The 20,484-nt window shown below is 40.9% G+C and overlaps 1 protein-coding gene across 1 annotated transcript in view; it reads left to right on the forward strand.

Annotated features, from left to right (window-relative positions):
• zgc:85932 (uncharacterized protein LOC405875 homolog) overlaps nucleotides 1-19,030 on the forward strand; it is a 29,621-nt gene extending 10,591 nt beyond the window's left edge. Inside the window, exons 9-20 of the mRNA XM_037677929.1 lie at nucleotides 1,473-1,633; nucleotides 4,353-4,510; nucleotides 6,575-6,780; nucleotides 7,981-8,023; nucleotides 10,338-10,412; nucleotides 10,611-10,671; nucleotides 11,460-11,524; nucleotides 11,986-12,054; nucleotides 12,361-12,439; nucleotides 14,706-14,822; nucleotides 16,915-16,973; nucleotides 18,922-19,030. Of these exons, the coding sequence (XP_037533857.1) occupies nucleotides 1,473-1,633; nucleotides 4,353-4,510; nucleotides 6,575-6,780; nucleotides 7,981-8,023; nucleotides 10,338-10,412; nucleotides 10,611-10,671; nucleotides 11,460-11,524; nucleotides 11,986-12,054; nucleotides 12,361-12,439; nucleotides 14,706-14,822; nucleotides 16,915-16,973; nucleotides 18,922-18,948 (1,120 nt within the window). The 3' untranslated portion in view covers nucleotides 18,949-19,030. The remainder of the gene's footprint in view (nucleotides 1-1,472; nucleotides 1,634-4,352; nucleotides 4,511-6,574; nucleotides 6,781-7,980; nucleotides 8,024-10,337; nucleotides 10,413-10,610; nucleotides 10,672-11,459; nucleotides 11,525-11,985; nucleotides 12,055-12,360; nucleotides 12,440-14,705; nucleotides 14,823-16,914; nucleotides 16,974-18,921) is intronic.
• The last annotated feature ends 1,454 nt before the right edge of the window (nucleotides 19,031-20,484 follow it).

Raw genomic sequence — 20,484 nt, forward strand, 5'->3', positions numbered from 1 at the left:
GTAGATGCTCATATGAGCAGAGGGTGCAGTGAGCAAAACACAAGCTGAAAGTAAAGCAGCAGAACAGAAGCTTAAGCTGCCAAGAACAGCCAAACTAGGTGAAAGTAGAAAAGCAGATGCTAAAGCTAAAATGAACAAAGCAGTAGCTAAAAGTTGTTAAAAAGATACTAAATGTAAAATCAGCAAGATAGTAGCTAAACACAGCAGAAGGGTTGCTAAAAGTAGCACAACATTAGCTAAAAGCTACTAGAGCCAGTACCCTGAAGCATGTTTCATGAGAACGAAGCATGCTCCATGTTTATTTTTTAAATTATTTTTTCTTATTTTATTTTTTCTCTCTCTTTTTTTTTTTTTTTTACTATTTTACTATGTATTTATTATTTTACATCGCTTTATAAAGTAGCTGTTTTTGTTTATTTTTAAATCATTTCTATTTACTCTTGGTTTTACATTCTTTTATGTGATTGTTTATTGTTGTGTCGTCTGTGTTCTTTGTTTAAATCACGTGTCTCTTGTAAACGAGTCCTCGAGGCTCAATGAGACTAACCTGTGTAAATAAAGGTTGAATGAATGTGTTTAGGGGATTTCTATTATTATTATTTTTTTTAATATTCTGAAAAGTATCAAAGTTGCACATGCTAAAAGTCACAGCACACTTAACTGAGCTGAACATTTTAATTTATAAATACTGTAATTTCCGGACTATTGAGCGCAATCGAATATAAGTCGTGCCCACTAAATAAAAAATAATAATTTTGTACATAAATAGGCCGCGTTTGTCTATAAGTCGCAGGTGTGCATGTTGTAACGTGAGATATTTACACAGGAGTTTTTAAAACTTTTAAATATGTACCGGTAACACACAAATACGTACAGTTCTTTCTGAACAGTGCCTGTAACACGACTGGTTACAAAAAAATAAAAAATGCAGTAGCCTACCAGGAAGTCATTAATCACGATCTTCATTGTCCTCCTGCTCCACTGATCCACGGGCAGACTTGAGCAAAAGTTGCTCTGCACATGCAGGGGACCCCTTCCCCGTTTCACTGCTCCACTGTGACCTGTTCGCTAATTTAACTGGTCAGATTTTTTAAACCTTTATTTATACAGGTAGTGTCATTGAGTCACGAGGACCCACCCCCCGAGAGAGACGTGTATTGGGCAGCTATGTGAGCACGAGTGTGACGAGGCTGAATGTTTTGGTGGCAGGAAGCTCGTTAGCCCATCAAAAAAAAATATGAATTAGCCGCAGCGTTCAACGCGTGTGGAAAAAGTAGTGGCTTGTAGTCCAGAAATTACGATGGTTAAAATATAGCATAAAGTATGCAGAAGTATTTTATAACAAAAAATAAACAAACAGAAGAAACTTGAAAGAGGGAAACTAAACGCCGACTCGGCGTTCACGCGATGAACGTGCACATCGGCGACGGCTGGTTCTGGTCGCTCGGCTCACGTGGTTCTGCCTCCGTCAGGATGTCGGCGTCGGACTTCCAGCTGCACTTTGAGGTGATGGAGGTGTGCCACCTGACGGACGGCCTGAGCGAGCCCGGCTCCGGCGAGCAGCCGTGGAGCTGCGTCTTGCATCACGGGACCTGGGTGCCGAGCATCACGGCGGGAGGATTTCCTCTCAGCGGTAAGATCCGTGACGGGTGGGAGGTTGTGGCAACGACCGAATCTGCAAGTAAGCGACGACCAGAGGCTCTGATCCAAGTCGACGTGTTTCTTTTTCTCCTTTTGTGTCGGAAATGTTCTGGTCAGAGGGCAGCGTGTGCTCGCGAACATGTTCTGGCTTTTACTGAAGACGTTTTATTAAACTTCCAGAGACTGCTGCTGTTTTAAACCGACTGTTTAATCCAACATCAGCTTGATTTGCACACCTGTGGTCTGTGCAGCTGTTGGTGCAGCAGTGAGGCAGTTTGATGCAGAATGAAGATAAAAACCGATTTAGACTTTAAACATCGTGCACAGGATTTGAACAAAAACTAGAGAACAAAGTGAATACTGAATAACTTGCTAAAAAACAGCTGAAATTAGCTACAAACATGCTGAAATGTAGCTGAAATGGAAGAACAAGCTTCAGTTGGCAGAAGAAGACAGAAACACATATTTGCTAATTAAATAGTGTAAGCAGAAATTGGCACAAAAATTAGTAAATTAGCTTTAAAAAAAAAGCTGAAATTAGCAACAGTAAAGCTGAAAAGTAGCTGAAAAGGCAGAAAAGAGCTTAAGCTACCAGAAGGAAGTGGAAGGAGCTGAAATTAGCTAAAAATTGTGGCGTTAGCTGAAAAAGTTATTTAGCACAAAACAGCTAAAGGGTAGCTGGAAATTGCAGGAAAAGGCTGAAACTAGCAGAAATAAGCTGAAAGGAACATAACGAGCTGAAATCAACAGAAAGAAGTTAGTTAGGCTGAAAGTAGCAGAAATTACCACAAAAAATTTCAATTTATCTGAAAACGGCTGAAATTAGCAAAAAAATGCTAAAATGTTAGCTGCAAATGTAGAACAAGCTTATATAATCGGAAGGAAGTGGCGTGAGTACAATCTTACTCTTAGGCTGAAAGAAGCAGAGCTGAGCACAAAAATGTGGAAATTCTCTGGAAAAAGCTGAAATCAGCTAAACAAAATGTTGAAAAGTAGCTATAAAAGCGGAAAAAAAGCTTAAATTACCAGAAGCAAGTAGTGAGAGCACATTTTTGCCGAACTGGGCTGAAAAAAGTTGAAATAAATGTGGAATTGACCTAAAAAGCTAAAATTATTATAAAACACCTAAATAGTAGCTCAAATAGCATAACAAGCTAAAATTAGCAGAAAGAATCTGGAAGAAGCACAAAACAGCAGAAAAAAAAAAGCTGAAAGTAGCTGGAAAAAAGTTTAAATTTGCACAAGGAAGCTGCAGCTGTAGCAGAACAAAATGTGAAAGGAGCAGCAAAAGGTTGTAAAAAGATCTAGAGCTGCTGCCTCTCAGCGAGCAGGTCCCTGGTTCAAATCCCGGTCCGGGGGTCTTTCTGTGTGGAGTTTGCATGTTCTCTCTGTGCATGCGTGGGTTTTCTCCGGGTACTTCATTTTCCTCCCACAGACCAAAAACATGCATGTTAGACTCATTGTAACTCTAAATTGTTCCTAGAAGTGATGAGAGAGTGGATGGTTGTTTGTCTCTATGTGTCCCTGTGATGGACTGGAGACCTGTCCAGGGTGTCCCCCGCCCCTCACACAGTGATTGACGGACATGGGCACCGGCGACCCCCGTGACCCAAAATGGAAGAAGCGGGTAAAAGATGATGGATGAATGGATGGATGGATGGATGGATGGATGGATAAATCTTTCAAAAAGCTAAAGTTGCATCGATACCAAAACTCATGGCACCCTTCTCTTAAACGAGCTGAATGTTTTGATTTATGATTTGTTGAAGTGCCCCGAGACAACTTTGTTGTGATTTGGCGCTTTATAAATAAATTAAATTGAAATAGCTTGAAAACTGTAGGAAGAGAATCACTCTGAAAAACATACAGAAGAAAAATGGCTCGCAGGAGAGTGAATGTTTCATAAACATTCACACAATAAAGATATTTATTTTATGTTGCTGTAGATCAAGGGACAGGGTTTTAGCTGTTTCAGCTGCAGACTTGTGATCAGTCTCATGAGATCTGTTCGCACTCAAAGTATGTTAGAGATGACTCTCAGCTACCACCACTCCAGAATCAAGTTCAATATCTGTAAAACCTACAGGGCTCTTAGTTGTGGCAGCCATCTTGAGTTAGATCGGCTCCAAAAGTTAATCTTCAGTAGAATCCAGTCCATTCAATGACTTTCTCAAGTTTCGATAGAATTCGTCCAGTGGCTCGTGAGATATTTTGCTAACAGACAGGGTTGACTGCGCCATGATTACACTCAGAGTACATGTTGTGAACGACTCAGATATTACCAAAATTTAGCTCAGTATCTGTAAAAATTAATGAGTTATAGTCAGTTTGGTGTTTTCTAATGTCTGTGGCGGCCATCGAGGTAATCGGTTGTAGATCATGATAATAATTTCCTGAAGGATTTGTTCAAGTGGTTCATGAGATATTTTGCTAACAGTGCTAGCTGTGCATGATTGCATTATATGCTGACTCTGCAGTATTTAACAAAAATGTGTCCTCGGCTTTCATCAGTTTGGAAAATTAGAATGACAGATTTTAAAAAAAAAGCCGTGATTGACTCAAAACTTGAGCTGAAACGTTGAACTGGAGGAGTCTGACGGGTGACGGAGCTCAGCAGGAGACGTTCGGGGGCTGGACCCGTATGTGAGCAAATGAGATGAAACGATGTCGGAGATTACAGTCCTGTGAAAATGTGTGCTCTGGTTCTGCAGGCTTGTTCTGGCAGAACCCCCAGTTCCTTTTTGTCCTGTCGGAGGTGGACAACAACCCCAGCAACACCCAGAAGACGTGCTCCTTCGTTTTGGCTCTGATGCAGAAGTACCAGAGGCGCAGAGGTGTTCACCTCAACATCGGCCTGCACGTTTACCCGGTACTGACACATAACCGTTACTGACCCGGTACTGACGCATAACCGTTACTGACCCGGTACTGACACATAACCGTTACTGACCCGGTACTGAGACAAAACCGTTACTGACCCGGTACTGACACATAACCGTTACTGACCCAGTACTGAGACAAAACCGTTACTGACCCGGTACTGACACATAACCGTTACTGACCCAGTACTGACACATAACCGTTACTGACCCGGTACTGACACATAACCGTTACTGACCCGGTACTGACACATAACCGTTACTGACCCAGTACTGACACATAACCGGTACTGACACATAACCGGTACTGACCCTGGAAAATGCCCCGACAGCAAACATCCGAGGGCTGAGTCAGTCTAGATTTCAACATACAGGACCGACAGGGTCTGGATGCAGCATCGGACCTTTAATCTGTGGGTCAGGGTTCTAATCCCTGTTCAGGGCTTCTGTTCAACGCACAGAACAAAATTAATTTAAAACTAAAGAAATTTCATTTCCTGCGAAAATGCAATGTGAATGCTTGTTGCAGAAGAACCTGCTGAAAAACAGCTGAAATTATCTTTAAAAAATGCTGAAATGGAAGAACAAGCCTAAAATGGTAGAAGAAAGCAGAAAAAACACATATTTGCTGAAATATGTTTAAATTAGCAGAAATTAGCACAAAATTTAAGAAATTAGTAAAAAAAAAAAAGGCTGAAATTAGTTAAAGATAGCTGAAAAGGCAGAAAGAAGCTGAAATACCAGAAGGAAATGGATAGAGCTGAAATGAGCTAAAAATATGTGAAATTGGCTGGAAAAGCTATAAATTGCATAAAAACAGCTGAAGAGAAGAAAAAGCTGAAACTTGCAGATATAAGCTGAAAGGATCATAACAAGCTGAAATTATCAGAAAGAAGTTAAAGAAGCACAGACATGTTGTATTTAGCAGGAAAATCTGAAAGGAGCACAAAAACAGCTGAAATTTTATGAAAGTAGCTGAAAAAAGTTAATTTGCACAAAGAAGCTGAACCAGAACAAAATGTGAAAGGAGCAGTAAAAGGTTGTAAACACATCTAAAGATTTGAAGGATGTAAAATGAGCTCGGTTCATTTTCTGTGAGGAAAAAAAAAATGGCAGAAAAGGGTAAATATTTCAAAAAGCTAAAGTTGCACCAATACCAAAAGTCACAGCAGGATTGACCTGAAAGAGCTGAAACATTTGTTGAAATAAGTTGAAAACTGCAGGACAAGAATCTCGCTGAAGTGAAGTGAAGCCTTAAAACATAATAATTGTCACGCTGTTTTGGTTTTTCCTTCAACGCTTTAAACTCAGTAAGGCCGTGTTCAACGGGACTCTGACCAACTCCCTCCATCGTTTATTGTTATTGATCAGGTTATTACAGATTACTGAACAGGACTGAGACAACGAGCAGGATTAAGATGTTGAACAAGTTGATAACCTTAAAAAAAATAGTTGATCACATCAAATGAACTTTTCAGGTTAATCTGCGTTCCATAAGCCCAATTTCAACCATTATGAAAGCAAACTAAAGTTACAGTAACTCGTTCGTTATCTGTGAAGTCTGTAAATTCTTCAGTTAATCTAATTTATACGTAAAACATAAAACAAGTTTGTTACCTTCAGGTAAACAAGAGGACAGCAGAGAAAAGCTGTGAAGCAGAAAACACTTCTTTAGTTTTACTCTGACTGTCTGGGAGCAAGGACGGCCGCCCGGTGCTTACCTGAGTAAAGTAGGTTCTTCCTTTCCTGGATCTCAGGTGTTCATACCACCGCACCCACTCAGACGTACCACAAACACTGCCCCCTCGTGTCAAAATACTGCTGTGAAACAAGGAAGAAAGCACTTCTGACTTAATAACTATCAGAGAACTTGTGCCTAAAGAACAAAACACATTTGTGTCAGCGCCTCCTGCCTCTCTCCACTTGATCGTTCTTCATGACCGATTGTTCAAAGCAGATTTTCTTTAGACGCCTCAGAGTCTGAGCGACATGAAAAATCCTCCCACGCTCCGTGTTGCAACAGAAACGAGCTCAGTAGGTGTTTGTGTCTCCAGGCTCACCCTCAGAACACGCACCTGTCGCCTGACGACCTGAGCGTGCTCCACCCGGTCCTGCAGCATCAGTACTCCTCGCGTCGGGAGGTGGTTCTGCGCGGCTCGCTCGCTCCGGGTCGCTACATCATCATCCCGTCCACGTCGGAGCCCAACCAGCAGGCCGAGTTCCTCCTGCGGGTCCTGACGGAGCGCGGCAACGAAGCCACGTGAGTCACGCATCACACGTTGGGTTGAAACGTGCTCAGAGCAGAAAAAAGTGGGAAAAATACGCTCGAGGCTCCGCTTTATACTTTGTTTACAGTTTTAAAAATTAAACGCACATCAAAGCTCAAAAATGTATTTTAAACGAAACTTCTTCTGTGAAAAGGCAATGTTGGATGCTGCAGAATGACTTGGTCAATCTGAAATTTGATGAAGAAGCTAAAATGAAGCTGTTTAGGCTAAAAGATGCAGAGAACTAGCTAAAACAAATGGAAGTAGCAAAAAGCTAGCTAGAGGCTAAAATTAGCAAAACAGTAACCAAAAGCTAAAAGTAGAAATACGCTAAGTGTAGCAAACGACACGCTAACGGTAGGAAAGCAGTAGCTATAAACTAAGTACAGCAAAAGGCTATTAAAAAGTAAAAGTAGCAAAATGTTAGTTAAAAGCTAAAAGGTAACACTTTACAATAAGATACACAAAATTTGATTAACTACTAGGGAACGCCTCAGGAACGAATGAGGAGCTAATGGGTAGTTAACCGGTACTTAATGGGGAACACACAGCCAAGCCTTATTAGGGGACTACTGGTTAGTTACCTTGTAAACAAAGATTAACTAATCAAGAACTAACGGGTAGTTACCAAAGAAAATAAAGAGGAATGAATCAGGAGCTAATGGGTAATCAAATCAGTAATCACTAGGAAACAGGTTTTTGTATAAGCTGTGACCTCACTGGTGCAGAGTTTATTCAGAACCCACATGGGTAATTTCTCCTCTGTTTCTGTGGTAACAAACCAGTAGTCTCCTAATAAGGCTGTGTGTTCCCCATTAAGTACTGGTTAACTACCCATTAGCTCCTGATTTGTTCCTTAGGCGTTCCCTAGTAGTTAAGCAAATGTTGTGTACCTCATTGTAAAGTGTTACCAGCTAAAAGTAGCAGAAGGATAACTCAAAACTGAAGCAACTAAAAGATACCGTAGCTAAAAGCCTAAAGTATTATATAGTCATCTAGAAGATAAAAAAGCTGTATGATACAAAAGCCAAGCTAGAAAGTAAATGTACCAAAATGTTATCTAATTTTTTTAAACAGCAGAATAAGTAACATAAAGACGCAAAAATTCATATAATGAATAAATGATCTTTAATCGTCATCATTTGTTGCTTTAAATATGGTTATTTTAATGTGTTTATTTATGTTTTCTTCAGGCCTGCTCACAAACCAGCTCAAGACATCTCTTCAGTAACAGAGGTACAGTTACATTATTTTTTTTGTCTTTAAGTTTAATGAATTCTCGTGAAGTTAAAACAAATTCAGAGTTCAGAGGAAAACAACTTTTTATTTCTCTGTTTCAGTCCGGTTCAAAATAACGCCACTCAGAAACCAAACAAGATGCAAACACTTCCTTTAATGAAGGTTCAATATGTTTTTACTGTAAATTTAAACTACAGTAGTCCCTCGCTGCTTCGCGGTTCGTTTTCGCGGACTCGCTCTATCGCGATTTTCCAAAAGAAGATTGGACATGACACGCAACTGGCTGATTGATGGATGAGCTGCACGATCAGCATGAATTTTTTATTTAAAATAAATTATTTAAAATTATTTAGCACCTGTGTGCAGCCCACAGCTGCAGGAGAAGCTTCTTCATGCAGCGTGTCATATCTGCGGAGAAGTGGGCGTGGCCAAGAGCGCTGGCAGAGTGCAGCAGGAGGCAGAGAGCTGAAATCATGACATGCTGTGCCCTTTTAGAGTGTTTACTGTTTAGAAACATTGATTAGAATATTGCAAGAGTGTATCTTAAAAAAAAAAATATATATATATATATATGTGTGTATTTATATAATATATTTATATATAATATGTTATATATGTTTAGCTATTCCTCTGCCTCCTTTAGTGGTAATGGTACATGTAATAAATGTTTTCTTATGGTATCTTTGGAGGAGAGGCTGTCTGAATTGGAAGCTCAGCTCCACACTGTTGAAAAACCAATAGCTAACCAGGTCTCCTTAGCCTAAGGGGACCTGGCTAATGCTTAGGCAGTGCGGTGCTACTGAGACTAGCTCCCATTAGTTGTCCTCCAGCAGACCCTGAGCAGCTGGGACCCAGTTGGAGGTCACTAATATTAACGTGGCTTCAGTGTGTAACTTTGCAAAACTATGTTGGACTTAGTAGTTTTCTCTGGTCCCCTCCCCAACCTGACCAGCGACGACATTTATAGTTGTATGTCGTCGTTCAGCCCCTGGCTGTCCAGGTGGTGTCCTGAAAATAATGTGGGCTACATAAGTAACTGGAGTGCTTTTGGGGGAAAACCTGGTCTGATGCGGAGAGATGGCATCCATCCCACTTTGAATGGAGCCGCTCTTCTGTCTAGAAATTTGAGAACGATCAGAAAATGCTGTAACCAAATTTAAAGACTCTTCCATTGTTGTTTTCCTCTATCTTGCAGAGTAATGCAGTAGAAAGCAGTGACTTGGATGATCTGGTTGATAATCTTACAACTTAAATGCAAACTTCACTTGAAAAAAATAGCTCAGCTGAAAAAGAAAGTAATCAATCAGCTGGTTTTGGTTGTCAGCAGCAAACTGGTTGATCCACTCTGTGAAGGTGCTATTTAAGAGACTGAGCTGAAAACAGCACCTCAGACTGAGGAAGTCTCTTGGATGAGAGACGAAACGTTTCTAGATTTTTTTGCTTTGTTTTGTTTTTTGTTTTTTTTGAATGTCCAGAGGACCAGATTGAACTTTTTTGGACAATCAGAGGAAGGTGGCTCCTTGATTCAATCTGAGTTATGTACTTTAAAACAGACATCTAGACAGCTGGAAAGAAAATGTTGCTCCGCTAACGTTGAAGAATTTTATTTAACTTGGAGAGATAGCCTGCTAACATATAAGAAAGCTCTCCGTAAAGCTAGAACTGTATATTATTCATCTTTAATAGATTAAACTAAAAATAATGCCAAGTTTCTGTTCAGTACTATAGACTAATGAAAAGTCCCATCTCTGTTGAGCCATGTATTCCTACAACTATAAGCAGTGATGACTTCATGAGATTTTTTATAAATACATTTTTTTCAATTAGAGAGAAAATTCAAACCAACATTCCTACTATTGCCTCTGATTCCCTGTTAGCTGAGGTAGCTTTAGAAATGTCACTAGAACCTGATTTATGTTTGGACTACTTTTGGCCGGTTGAGCTGTCTGAATTGTCAAAAATAAAAGCTTCACCCAAACCATCAACATGTCTGCTAGATCCCATCCCAACCAGACTATTTAGAGAGGTCCAACAACGTTAAGTCAGGTCCTCTAGACTGTTTCTTTTTTGTTGAAACATTTCGTCTTTCATCCAGAAGACTTCATCAGTCTGAGGAGCCACAATAAACTTAGTCTTATAAATGGCGCCTTCACATAGTGGGTCTACCAACTGGTTACTACATACATAAAACAGAAGTTAATAATTTATGATTTGTGTCTCTCTGTAAAAGAACTTCAGAAGTTTCAGTCCCAAACACGACAATTGGAGAAGAATAAAAGTGTATTTCTAAATCCAGTTTTTTTTTCTGCAGCCTTCATTTCCTCACCAGGCAGCTCTTCCTTCTCCTACATCCATCAGAATTCTGTACAAGAAGCACTGCAACAAGGTGAGGCTTACCTGCACACAGATGCTGGCGGAGGACGTCAGGACAGCTTTTCTGCAGCTCTGAGCAGGATTAGAAAATAAAAATCACACGTTATGTGCAATAACTGCTTGAATCCACCGACTGCACTTAAGAATCCTGAAATACGAGGACTGTATGTGTGTGTCTGTGTTCTGCATGTTTCTTGTTTTGTGTCTGCAGAAAGGATTTTGCAAACCGCTGCACCTCTACCACCTTCTGACTGAGGCCATCCAGCAGGGAGGTCAGTTTGCTGAAAGTCACAGATTCTTACCAGGACGCTGGTGGAGAGTCTTGTCATCCAGAAAATAAAAAACTGAACTTCTATTTTGGAGTTAAAGACATTGCACTTCTTGTTGGGGAGCTTTTTTGTTTCAGAACAAACAAGAGTTGCATGAAAAGCTCCATTAAGCAGCTAAAGTCCCCTGTAGATTGATCTCCCTTCCCACCAGAGCCGTCAGGGTCTTTGTCCGCCCGACTCGCAGAGAGATGGTTTCACTGTGATTCAGGCTGAATGCTGTGTGGAAGTTTAAAATCTGAGAACTCCTCCTTTGTTTAAAGTTGTTTTCACCTCCTCTCTGTCCAACATCTGGACCTGTTGGTCCTCAGCAGAGTGTCTTTGGACCTCTGAGTCTCTCCAGTGTTGATCCATGCATCTGTGGAGAGGTTCTTGAGTTTCTCCGACATGAAGGTCTGAACGTTCCTGCAGACGCCACACCGCTCACTCTGGGGGTTCTGACCTTGGGATGGACCAGCCTCTGAGGGTCCTGTTGGGTTTAAAATGAACAGGATGCTGTGTTTGGAGTTTTTCACATCCTCCAGCAACATCTGGGATGATGTTTGTTTTTCTCCAGTTAGGACATCCACAGGTTTAGAAAGCTTCTTTGATGTGGTTCTGTTCCTTCTGTCCTCGTGGGGACATGTTCGGCCCGGTGGTGTAAAGTTTGTGTTCCAGTGGGTCAGAGTTGACGTCTGTTGAGTTGATAAATCTATTTTTAAATCTCCTCTTCTGCCTCTCTCTGTTGGGTTCAGTGTTGGCTGGAAGTGAGAAATTCTTGGCTCTGGAGCACTGCAAGAGTCTGGTGGTTCTGATGGACGTATCCTTTAAAAAAAAAAAAAAAAAAATCAGTGTTTGATTTACAGAATCAGAAGATTTTCCCAGAAGGCATTGCCAATGAAAACAGCTGATGTGGTTTGTTTTACAAAGTACTACAGTAAAACACATGACTTCATCGTAATTCAAAGTATTTGAAGCATGCTAACTCGTGTGTAGCTAACAGTGAGCTCTACATAAGACACAAACTGTTCAAACTTCATGACCGTTTTAAACCATCATCTTATGAGGACCACAGAGTTGGAGCTGTTCTGATGATACCTTAAAATTAACGTTATTTGAAATCTCTTGCAAGTTTTTTGCTAACAGACAAACAAACCAAAACATTATCACCTGCCAGGTAGCAGAAAACTCACGCCGAGTGTTGCACTGACTTCGTGCTGCGTTCAAGGACCGTCTGGAGTTTTGGTTAGATTACTTTTCTTAACCGTAGGGTTTTCCCAGAGCCAAGGCATCGCTCAGCTGAACTGGCCTGAGTTCCAGACTCTGTGGGACAAGATCCGGAGGTGGACGGTACGAGCAGCATCAGCACAACATCTGCACAGTGTGGAGGCGAAGCAGCAAGAAAAACAAATTCAGGAGCAGCTTAAGGAAGGATCCTGGATGTTTGCTCTCTGTTGTGCATGTCAGAAGCAAAAACTGATTAAATATTTTCACTATAAATTTAATTTACTCAAAAAGATTTGCAGCGTTTATTGTAATAATATGATTAAAAAAAAACATAAAATTTTATCATCAAGCTTTAAAAGAAAAGCTTCTTTTGACTCCAGATGTTTCACACCAGATGAGCGTGTGCTTCAGTTTCTGTTCTCTCTTCAGGACATCTTCTTGGTGTTTGACAAGAATAAAACGTATCGCCTTGAGTACCAGGAAGTGCGCCCAGCCCTGAAGGCAGCAGGTTAGTCATGCAGCAACAATAAACACAGGAAATTACTTTTTATTGGCAGCAGCAACAATAAACAGTTGTTGAACTTTGATTTGGTTTTATCAGGCTTCATGTCTGTCATTATACATTTGACCAGCAGGGGGAGCCAAAACACAAGATTAACTTCTTCTTTTCTGCTTTTTATCCGTTTCTCCCTCTAATGTTTTTGTTGTTTTTGTTTAGTGCATCACAGACAACTTGAAATGGATATTGACAGCAAAGATTATAAATGAACCAGTAATAAAAACAGATACTCTCACACACACTTGCATCAATTATGTATCCATGAAATGCATTCTGAGCTCAGAATGTGCATATTCACAAACATAGTTCCCTTTCCAGCCTCTACACTGTTCAAATGTGGTTCCCGGAGTTGAAGAAAGTCTTTTGGTTTTCCTTTGGGAATGTAAGTTAGTCTTTCCAGACCCATGCGTCTGAATGTTCCTTTATCCGTTGTTCAGCTGAGGGAGCCGCTGCACGTTTCAAACCACTCTCCTGGCTTGTAAAGTCCAAAGTCCAGTAATTTGGTTTGTTTCTTCATTTGTGTTAAATCTTCGGGGTGGATTCCAAGCACACATCGATTCACATCAAAAGGAATATCAACATTGAAGACTTTTGACAAGTGTTTGATATCTTTCCAGAATTAAAAAAAAAAAAAAACGTTTTACATCCACAGTGAAGAATTGTTCCTTTATCGTTTAAACATTTAATTAGTCTGGAATGTTATTAGACGCCGATGAAGTTTGACGAGGGTATACACAGTGGTGCTTGAAAGTTTGTGACGCCTTTATAATTTTCTATATTTCTGCATAAATATGACCTAAAACAGCGGTGTCAAACTCACTTAGAAAAGAGGTCCAAAATTAAAACCTTTTTTAAACTAAGGGCCGGTTTCAGACATGAACTCACGTTAGATACCCAGCATTTATTTTGGTCATAGATTCCTCACAAAGAGTTTGATTGGTCTCATTTGATGTTCTCTGTTGCACTTTTGACATAACCATCAAAGATTACTGAAAAAATTCAAGTGAAAAAAGTATTTTATGTTCAACACATCATCTTGGGGGCCAGATAAGATGTCAACGAGGGCCACATTTGGCCCCCGGGCCTCAAGTTTGACTATGTGATCTAAAACATCATCCGATTTTCACACAAGTCCTAAAAGTAGAAAAAGAGAACCAAGTTAAACAAACAAGACAACAATATTATACTTGGTCATTTATTTATTTATACATATTTGAGTGGTAAAAGTATGCGAACCGTTGCTTTCAGTACTTGGTGTGCCCCTGCTCTGCGATAATAACTACAGCTAAACGTTTCTGGTAACTGTTGAGCAGTTTTGCTCCCTGGCTTGGAGGAACTTGATCCACTCCTCCGTACAGAACAGCTTCAACTCTTGGTGGTTTCCTCACATTAACTGCAGCTTCAGGTCCTTCCACAACATCTGGATTGCATTAAGGTCAAGACTTTGACTTGGCCATTCCACAACATGAACTTTATTCTCCCTGAACCGTTCTTTGGTAGAACCACTTGTGTGATGAGCGTCATCGTGTCGCTGCATGACCCACCTTCTCTTGACGTTCAGTTCATGGACACATGTTCTGAGATTTTCCTTTGGAATTATCTGATATAATTAAGAATTCATTGTTCCATCAATGATGACAAGACGTCCTGGCCCAGATGCAGCCAAACAGACCCGAACCATGATACTACCACCACCATGTTTCACAGATGGCGTAAGGTTCTTATGCAGGAGTGCAGAGTTGTCCTTTCTCCAAACATAACACTTTTCATTTAAACCAAAAAGTTCTGTTTTGGTCTCCTCCGTCCACAAAACGTTCTTCCAACAGTCTTCTGGCTTGTCCACGTGATCTTCATCAAACTGCAGACGAGCAGCCATGTTCTTTTTGGAGAGCAGTGTCTTTCTCCTTCAACCCTGCCGTGCACACCATTGTTGTTCTCCTGACGGTGGACTCATGAACGTGAACATCAGTCAATGTGAGAGAGGCCTTCAGGTGCTTAGACGTTACTCTGGAGTCCGTTGTGTCCAACTATTCCACGCACATTTTTCATTTTGTATTCACTCAGAATTATTTTGAAAAGGAACAAATATATTTTACTTCCTGTCATTTTGTTGTTATTTTAGAAATAATCCTGTGCTCTTCCTCCCTCTTCATTAGATGCACATGTTGCAAAATGTTCATGTGTATTTATGGCTGACTGTGTGTGGACTCACCAGGCATCATGGTGGATGATCTGGTGATGCAGCTGGTCGGACTGAGATACACAGAACCCGACATGACCATCAGTTACCCGGGCTTCCTGTTCCTGGTCATGAAGCTGGAGAGCATGATCCGTAAGAAACCGTGACGGGGGTTTTGTCTGGGCTCAGGTTAAATGGACCAAACGGACCAACTGGTGCTTCTGTTATACACTGAATACACTTCTGCTTTATCTATAAAATTAAAAAGTGTTTTACCATTTTTAGGAGGATTTGATGTTGAAAACATTAGTTTCAGTTTTTGTTTTAATTTAGAAGGAGTGAATTTAAAAAAAATCACATTTACATTTTGAACTCCTAATTGTTTAATAAACTTTTTTTTTTGTTTTTATGTTAATGAGGTTCTACTAATCCTAAACAGCTAGAGAAAATTAAAAATGAACATCATGCAAAATCTTGGGGTTCAAGATAAATATGTCTGGCCAAGGGGGGCCAGTGAGGGGCCACCATTTTTTTAAGGGTGGTCATAACCCCTCCTGGCCCCCCTTTTGAGGCACCCCTGACAGTATTCATTGCAAGAGGTGTTTGAAAAAGACAAAGCTCTGCAGAGGCTCTAACTCTGTAAACAAACCAGTTCTGAACAGGTTTTAAAGTTGAACCAGATCTGAACTCAAGTTAACCATAATCCAGAACCAGAATCTGGAGGAAGGGTCTGAGCAGTGGCGGCTGGTCAATAGAGGGTGCAAGGGCGCCGCCTCAACACATTTCCTTGAATAAAACATTAAAAAAAATTAATTAAAATGAAATAAGAAAATTAAAATATTTTGAAATAATATATGTATAGAGGCAGCACGGTGGCGCAACTGGTAGAGCTGCTGCCTCTCAGCGAGAAGGTCCTTGGTTCAAACCCCGGTCCAGGGGCCTTTCTGGGTGGAGTTTGCATGTTCTCTCCGTGCATGCGTGGGTTTTCTCCGGGTGCTCCGGTTTCCTCCCACAGACCAAAAACATGCATGTTAGGCTGATTGGTAACTCTAAATTGTCCCTAGGTGTGAGTGAGAGAGTGAATGGTTGTTTGTCTCGTTTGTCTCTGTGTGGCCCTGTGATGGACTTGCGACCCGTCCAGGGTGTACCCCGCCCCTCGCACAGTGATTGCTGGACATGGGCACCAGCGACCCCCGTGACCCAAAATGGAATAAACGGGTAAAGATAATGGATGGATGGAATATATGTATATATATTTTTTAGTTGTGTAAGATAAATATTTTATAGTTAATGATGAGTAAAGTTGTTTCGTTCATTGACGTTATCTGATTGACTTATTTCCGCCCTGGGGTGCAAAAATCTTTGCCCCTAGACTCTCGTTAAAAGTTGTACATGTGCGGTAGCTCCTCTTCAATACAAGAGATAGGACCATTCTGGGGCGCACCTCTCCTGCGCCCAGAGCTGAATTCAGCTTGAGACGATCGGACAGAGATGCGAAATGGAGCAAGAGAAATTAACTAATTTAGTTAAGTCACTTAAAACAATACCTTTTGAGAGAAGAACATATCAGGAGAAGCTAGAGGTGAAAGAGCTTGGACCTGCAGCCGAACATCAGTTAATCAGCAGTCCAAAGACAGAGGGAGACAGTACACTCTGTCTTTTTCCAGGACCTGGTTTAACAACAAGGCTTTGAAAGAAATTTGATTCTCTCAAGGATAGAAGGGCAAAATGTATGTACAAAAAGTAGAACAATACATGACATTATAATGTTGCTTATATTGTTATCATTCATGTAAATACACTAGTGTGAAACCTTAGTATATGTTTGGTATATGTCTATTTTGGAGTTGGAGAAAAGTCCACCAGCTGCCACTGGGTCTGAGACCGCCCAATTTTGAAACTATCCGATATACCGATATCTGAAATTATCTAGCCAAGATATCTGACCTGTAGTCTGTAAGGGGACTTGGTTATCGCCGACTGCTGAAAGGCATCAACCATGGAGTCGTGACTATGCCTGTTGGCAAAATACCTCAAGAACAAGTGACCAAAGCAGCTCCAACACTGTTTTTTTTCTCTCTGATGAGATTATCGTTGTTTGAAACTTTGACTTGAACTGAGGTAGGAGACATTCAGGAAACTTTACTCCGTCACCTGAAACCCTCTCATTTATCTGTTGCGAAGTTTTTTAAGATTCCTTGAACATGACTCTGAGACTGAGCCGCTTCCTTTTCTTTCCTCACAGACAAGTTTCAGGCGTACGACATGGTGGGACAGGGAACGGTAACCGTCAGCTACAGACAGGTACAGAAGCACAAGGAAGCAAACAAAATGTAACCCTCTGCTGCTCAGTGCACCTTTTTTGTGCATTCCTTCTTCTTCTTTCAGCTGTTCCCTCTTCAGGGTCTCCACAGCGAAACATCCTCCTCCATCTCTGTACTCGGCATCCTCTGTCCTCACCCCAACTACCACCATGTCATGACAAAGCTAAAAGTATTGCAGCCAATATATTGGTTATCAGCATTAGCCTTCCTCTCCCAATATCTGTATCAGCGATAGCCAATATTTCCATATCTGTCGGGCTCTACTCTTTAGTGTCCAGTCTCCCATACAACTCATACACCTTCCACTTTGCCTAAGCTGCCTCCCTCTTTGCTCTACGTCCCATCTCCTTATATTCCTGTCTACTCTCTTCAGTCCTCTCACTGTCATATTTCTTCTTGGCTAACCTCTTTCTTTGAACAGTGTCCTGCACTTCACTATTCCACCACCAGGTTTCTTTATCATCCATTCTCTGTCCAGATGACACACCAAGTACCTTCCTACCTGTCTCTCTAATTACTGTTGCTGTAGTAGCCCAGTCATCTGTAAGCTCTTTCTTACCACCCAGAGCCTTTAACAGCTCCTCTCTGAATTTCTCACAACATTCTTCCTTCTTCATCTTCCACCATTTGGTCTTCTTCTCTGATTTTACTCTTTTTCTCTTCTTCACAACAACAGTCATTCTACACACAACTAACTGATGTTGTCTGGCCATGCTTCTACACAGAATGTAGTCGACCTACGTACTCCTTCCTCCACTCTTACAGGTCACTCTATGTTCCTCCCTCTTTTGGAAATAAGCGTTGACTACAGTCATTTCCATTCTCTTGATCAAATCCACCACCATCTGTCCTTACAGGTTTCTTTCCTTAACACCAAACCTACCCATCACTTCCTCATCCCGTCTGTTTCCTTCACCAAAATGTCCATTCAGGTCTGCCCCGATCACCACTCTCTCCTCCCTGAGAATACTCTCCATCACTTCATCCAGATCTTTCCAAAATGTATCTTTCTCCTACCCATCATATCCAACCTGTGGAGCATAACCACAAACAACATTTTAGCATAAAATCTACTCCTACCTTCAGACATATATCTGACACTCTTTTCACCTCTACTACATTCTTTGCCAACTCCTCCTTCAGGACCACCCCTACTCCATTTCTCTTTCTATCCACAACATGGTAAAACAGTTTGAACCTACTCCAGTGCTAAGAGCCTTGGTGTCCTTCCACTTGGTATCTTGGACACATAAAACATCTACCTTCCTTCTCAGCATCATGCCAGCCAGCTCTCTACATTTGCCTGTCGTCGTCTCCACATTTAGAGTTGCCACCCTCAGTCCTACATTCTTCACTTTCCTCGTCTTCCTCTGTCTCCTGACACGTTTCCATCCTCCTGGTCTTCGACTGACAGCAGCACAATTTCCACCAGCACTGTTTGTCAACAGCACCGGTGGAGGTCGTTGTTAACCCGGGTCTCGACCGATCCGTTATGGTTTCGCTTTGATGAACTCGCATGTTAGTTTTGGCAACAGTGTTTTATGTCAAATGCTGTTCCTGACACAACCCTCACCATTTACTTGGGCTTGGGACCAGAACCAGAAATACACCGGCTGGTGCTCCCTAGCGGCTGTTTGATCATTTTAAGTAAAACAAACTACTTTGTATAACGTTGGAACAAAATGTGTGAAGTGGAGGGTGAAAGAGATTTGATGGTGTTTGATTCTGAGGGAATCTAAAATAGTATTTATTGAGTCAAACATGGGCTCAGTGTTTGTTTGCAGACAACTTCTTGTTGATCTATTTTAAAGTTAAATCATTTGCCTTTTGTTAAAACTTAGTGAGTTATTTTTATTGGTAGTTTATTGTTATTTTTGACTGATACGTTGTTGTTGTTTATTTAAATGTTTGTTTGTTGTTTGTTCCAGTGGCTCCACATGACCATGTACAACTGACCCGAACCGCTCCACTTTGACACGTTCACCAGGATCTTTTATTTTATTTTATGTTATTTTTGTGCAGTTGTCACTGCAGCAGGAAGCCTGAAGAGCCGGAGATGGAGCTGTTTTATTTCTACAAAATGTTTGAAAGTAACAAATAAGAAAATATTTTTATGCTAAATGTTTCATTTGTATCCAAACGGGAAACTTCTTGAGACACTCCAAAGGATGTTTTTAAATCAAATAAACTTCTGGTGACGACGTCTGAAATTAACTCGGGTAGTTCGCCTCATATCCAAGAAAACATTTCATTATTTTCTATTTTACTTGTTGTTGTTGTTGTTGTTGTTGTTGTTGTTGTTGTTGTTGTTGTTGTTGTGGTGGTGTCTCTTCTCTGAATAAAGAGTTGAAAACAGAACAGAGAGTTTGTGACTGTTTACCTGCTGGCCTCCGGCAGGAGGAACCTCCAGGTTCTGACAAACCTCCAGAATGCTCTGTGGTCCTGGTGGAACATTCGGGTCATAAAAATGGCTGCCGTGGCGAACCACAAACACACTTCACGAAGTCCAGACGTGCAGCAGATGTGTCTGAATATATTTGATCTGTTTTGTTCTTCACTGTCGTTGCACCTGACGTCATTTCATATTATTCTTCTTTTGATGCTACTCGGGACAAATGCAAATTTGAAAGGCAATAAACATTTTTAACATGAGTTGTTTTATTTCTGCTGTTTGAGTCGTATTAACTGTTTGTTTCTCTGAAGCAAAAGATGAAAGAGCACGTCAGACAATTTGTCAACAAAATGGAACAGCCAAGGATGCGTGAAGTAAATTTGTCGTTTTAAAAAGTTAATATGAATCCTCCTCAAAAGCCGATATTGTTTCTGTTGTAACTTGGATTTTTGAACGTTTCCCTTTTCACATTCACGGTATTGCGTTTTATTTTGAAGGCTCGCTTATTGCATTTCCGCTTTCAGTCTCCGTTACCTTGACAACCAGCCGTCTCCAGCAGCTTCCTCAGGCCTGAAAGGCTCATGAATATTTATCAGTCTGCAGGCATCTGCTGAAATAAGAGCCAGGGAAAAATAAAAAAATATATGTAATGAGTGTTTATTATTTACAACATAATATGGAAAATAATAATAACGATGATAAAAAGTCAAACAAAATTTCAGGATTCATGTCGCACCTCCTCCCTCGCTGCATGAGGAGCTCCTATAGAGGTCGCCAGAGTTCATCGCTTCAGCTAAAACAAGCAGAACAGAAGCTAAAACGAACAAATCCACTAAAATGAACAAGACTGGCTAGAGCGGTCGTTCTCCAGTGGGAGAGTTGAGGGTTCGATTCCACCAGCAGTCACATGTTGAAGTGTCCATGGGCAAGACACTGAACCCCTCATTGCCCCCAGGGGAGTGTGAATGTGATCTATAGCTTTGATTAGTCTCTATAGATTCAGATTATCTTTGTACAGATGTAGTAGAGTGCTGTGTGTGTGTGTGTGTGGGTGTGTGTGTGTGTGTGTGTGTGTGTGTGTGTGTGTGTGTGTGTGTGT

This window comes from Nematolebias whitei, chromosome 6, assembly GCF_014905685.2.
Source record: "Nematolebias whitei isolate Nwh7 chromosome 6, NemWhi1, whole genome shotgun sequence".
Taxonomy (NCBI): Eukaryota; Metazoa; Chordata; class Actinopteri; order Cyprinodontiformes; family Rivulidae; genus Nematolebias; species Nematolebias whitei.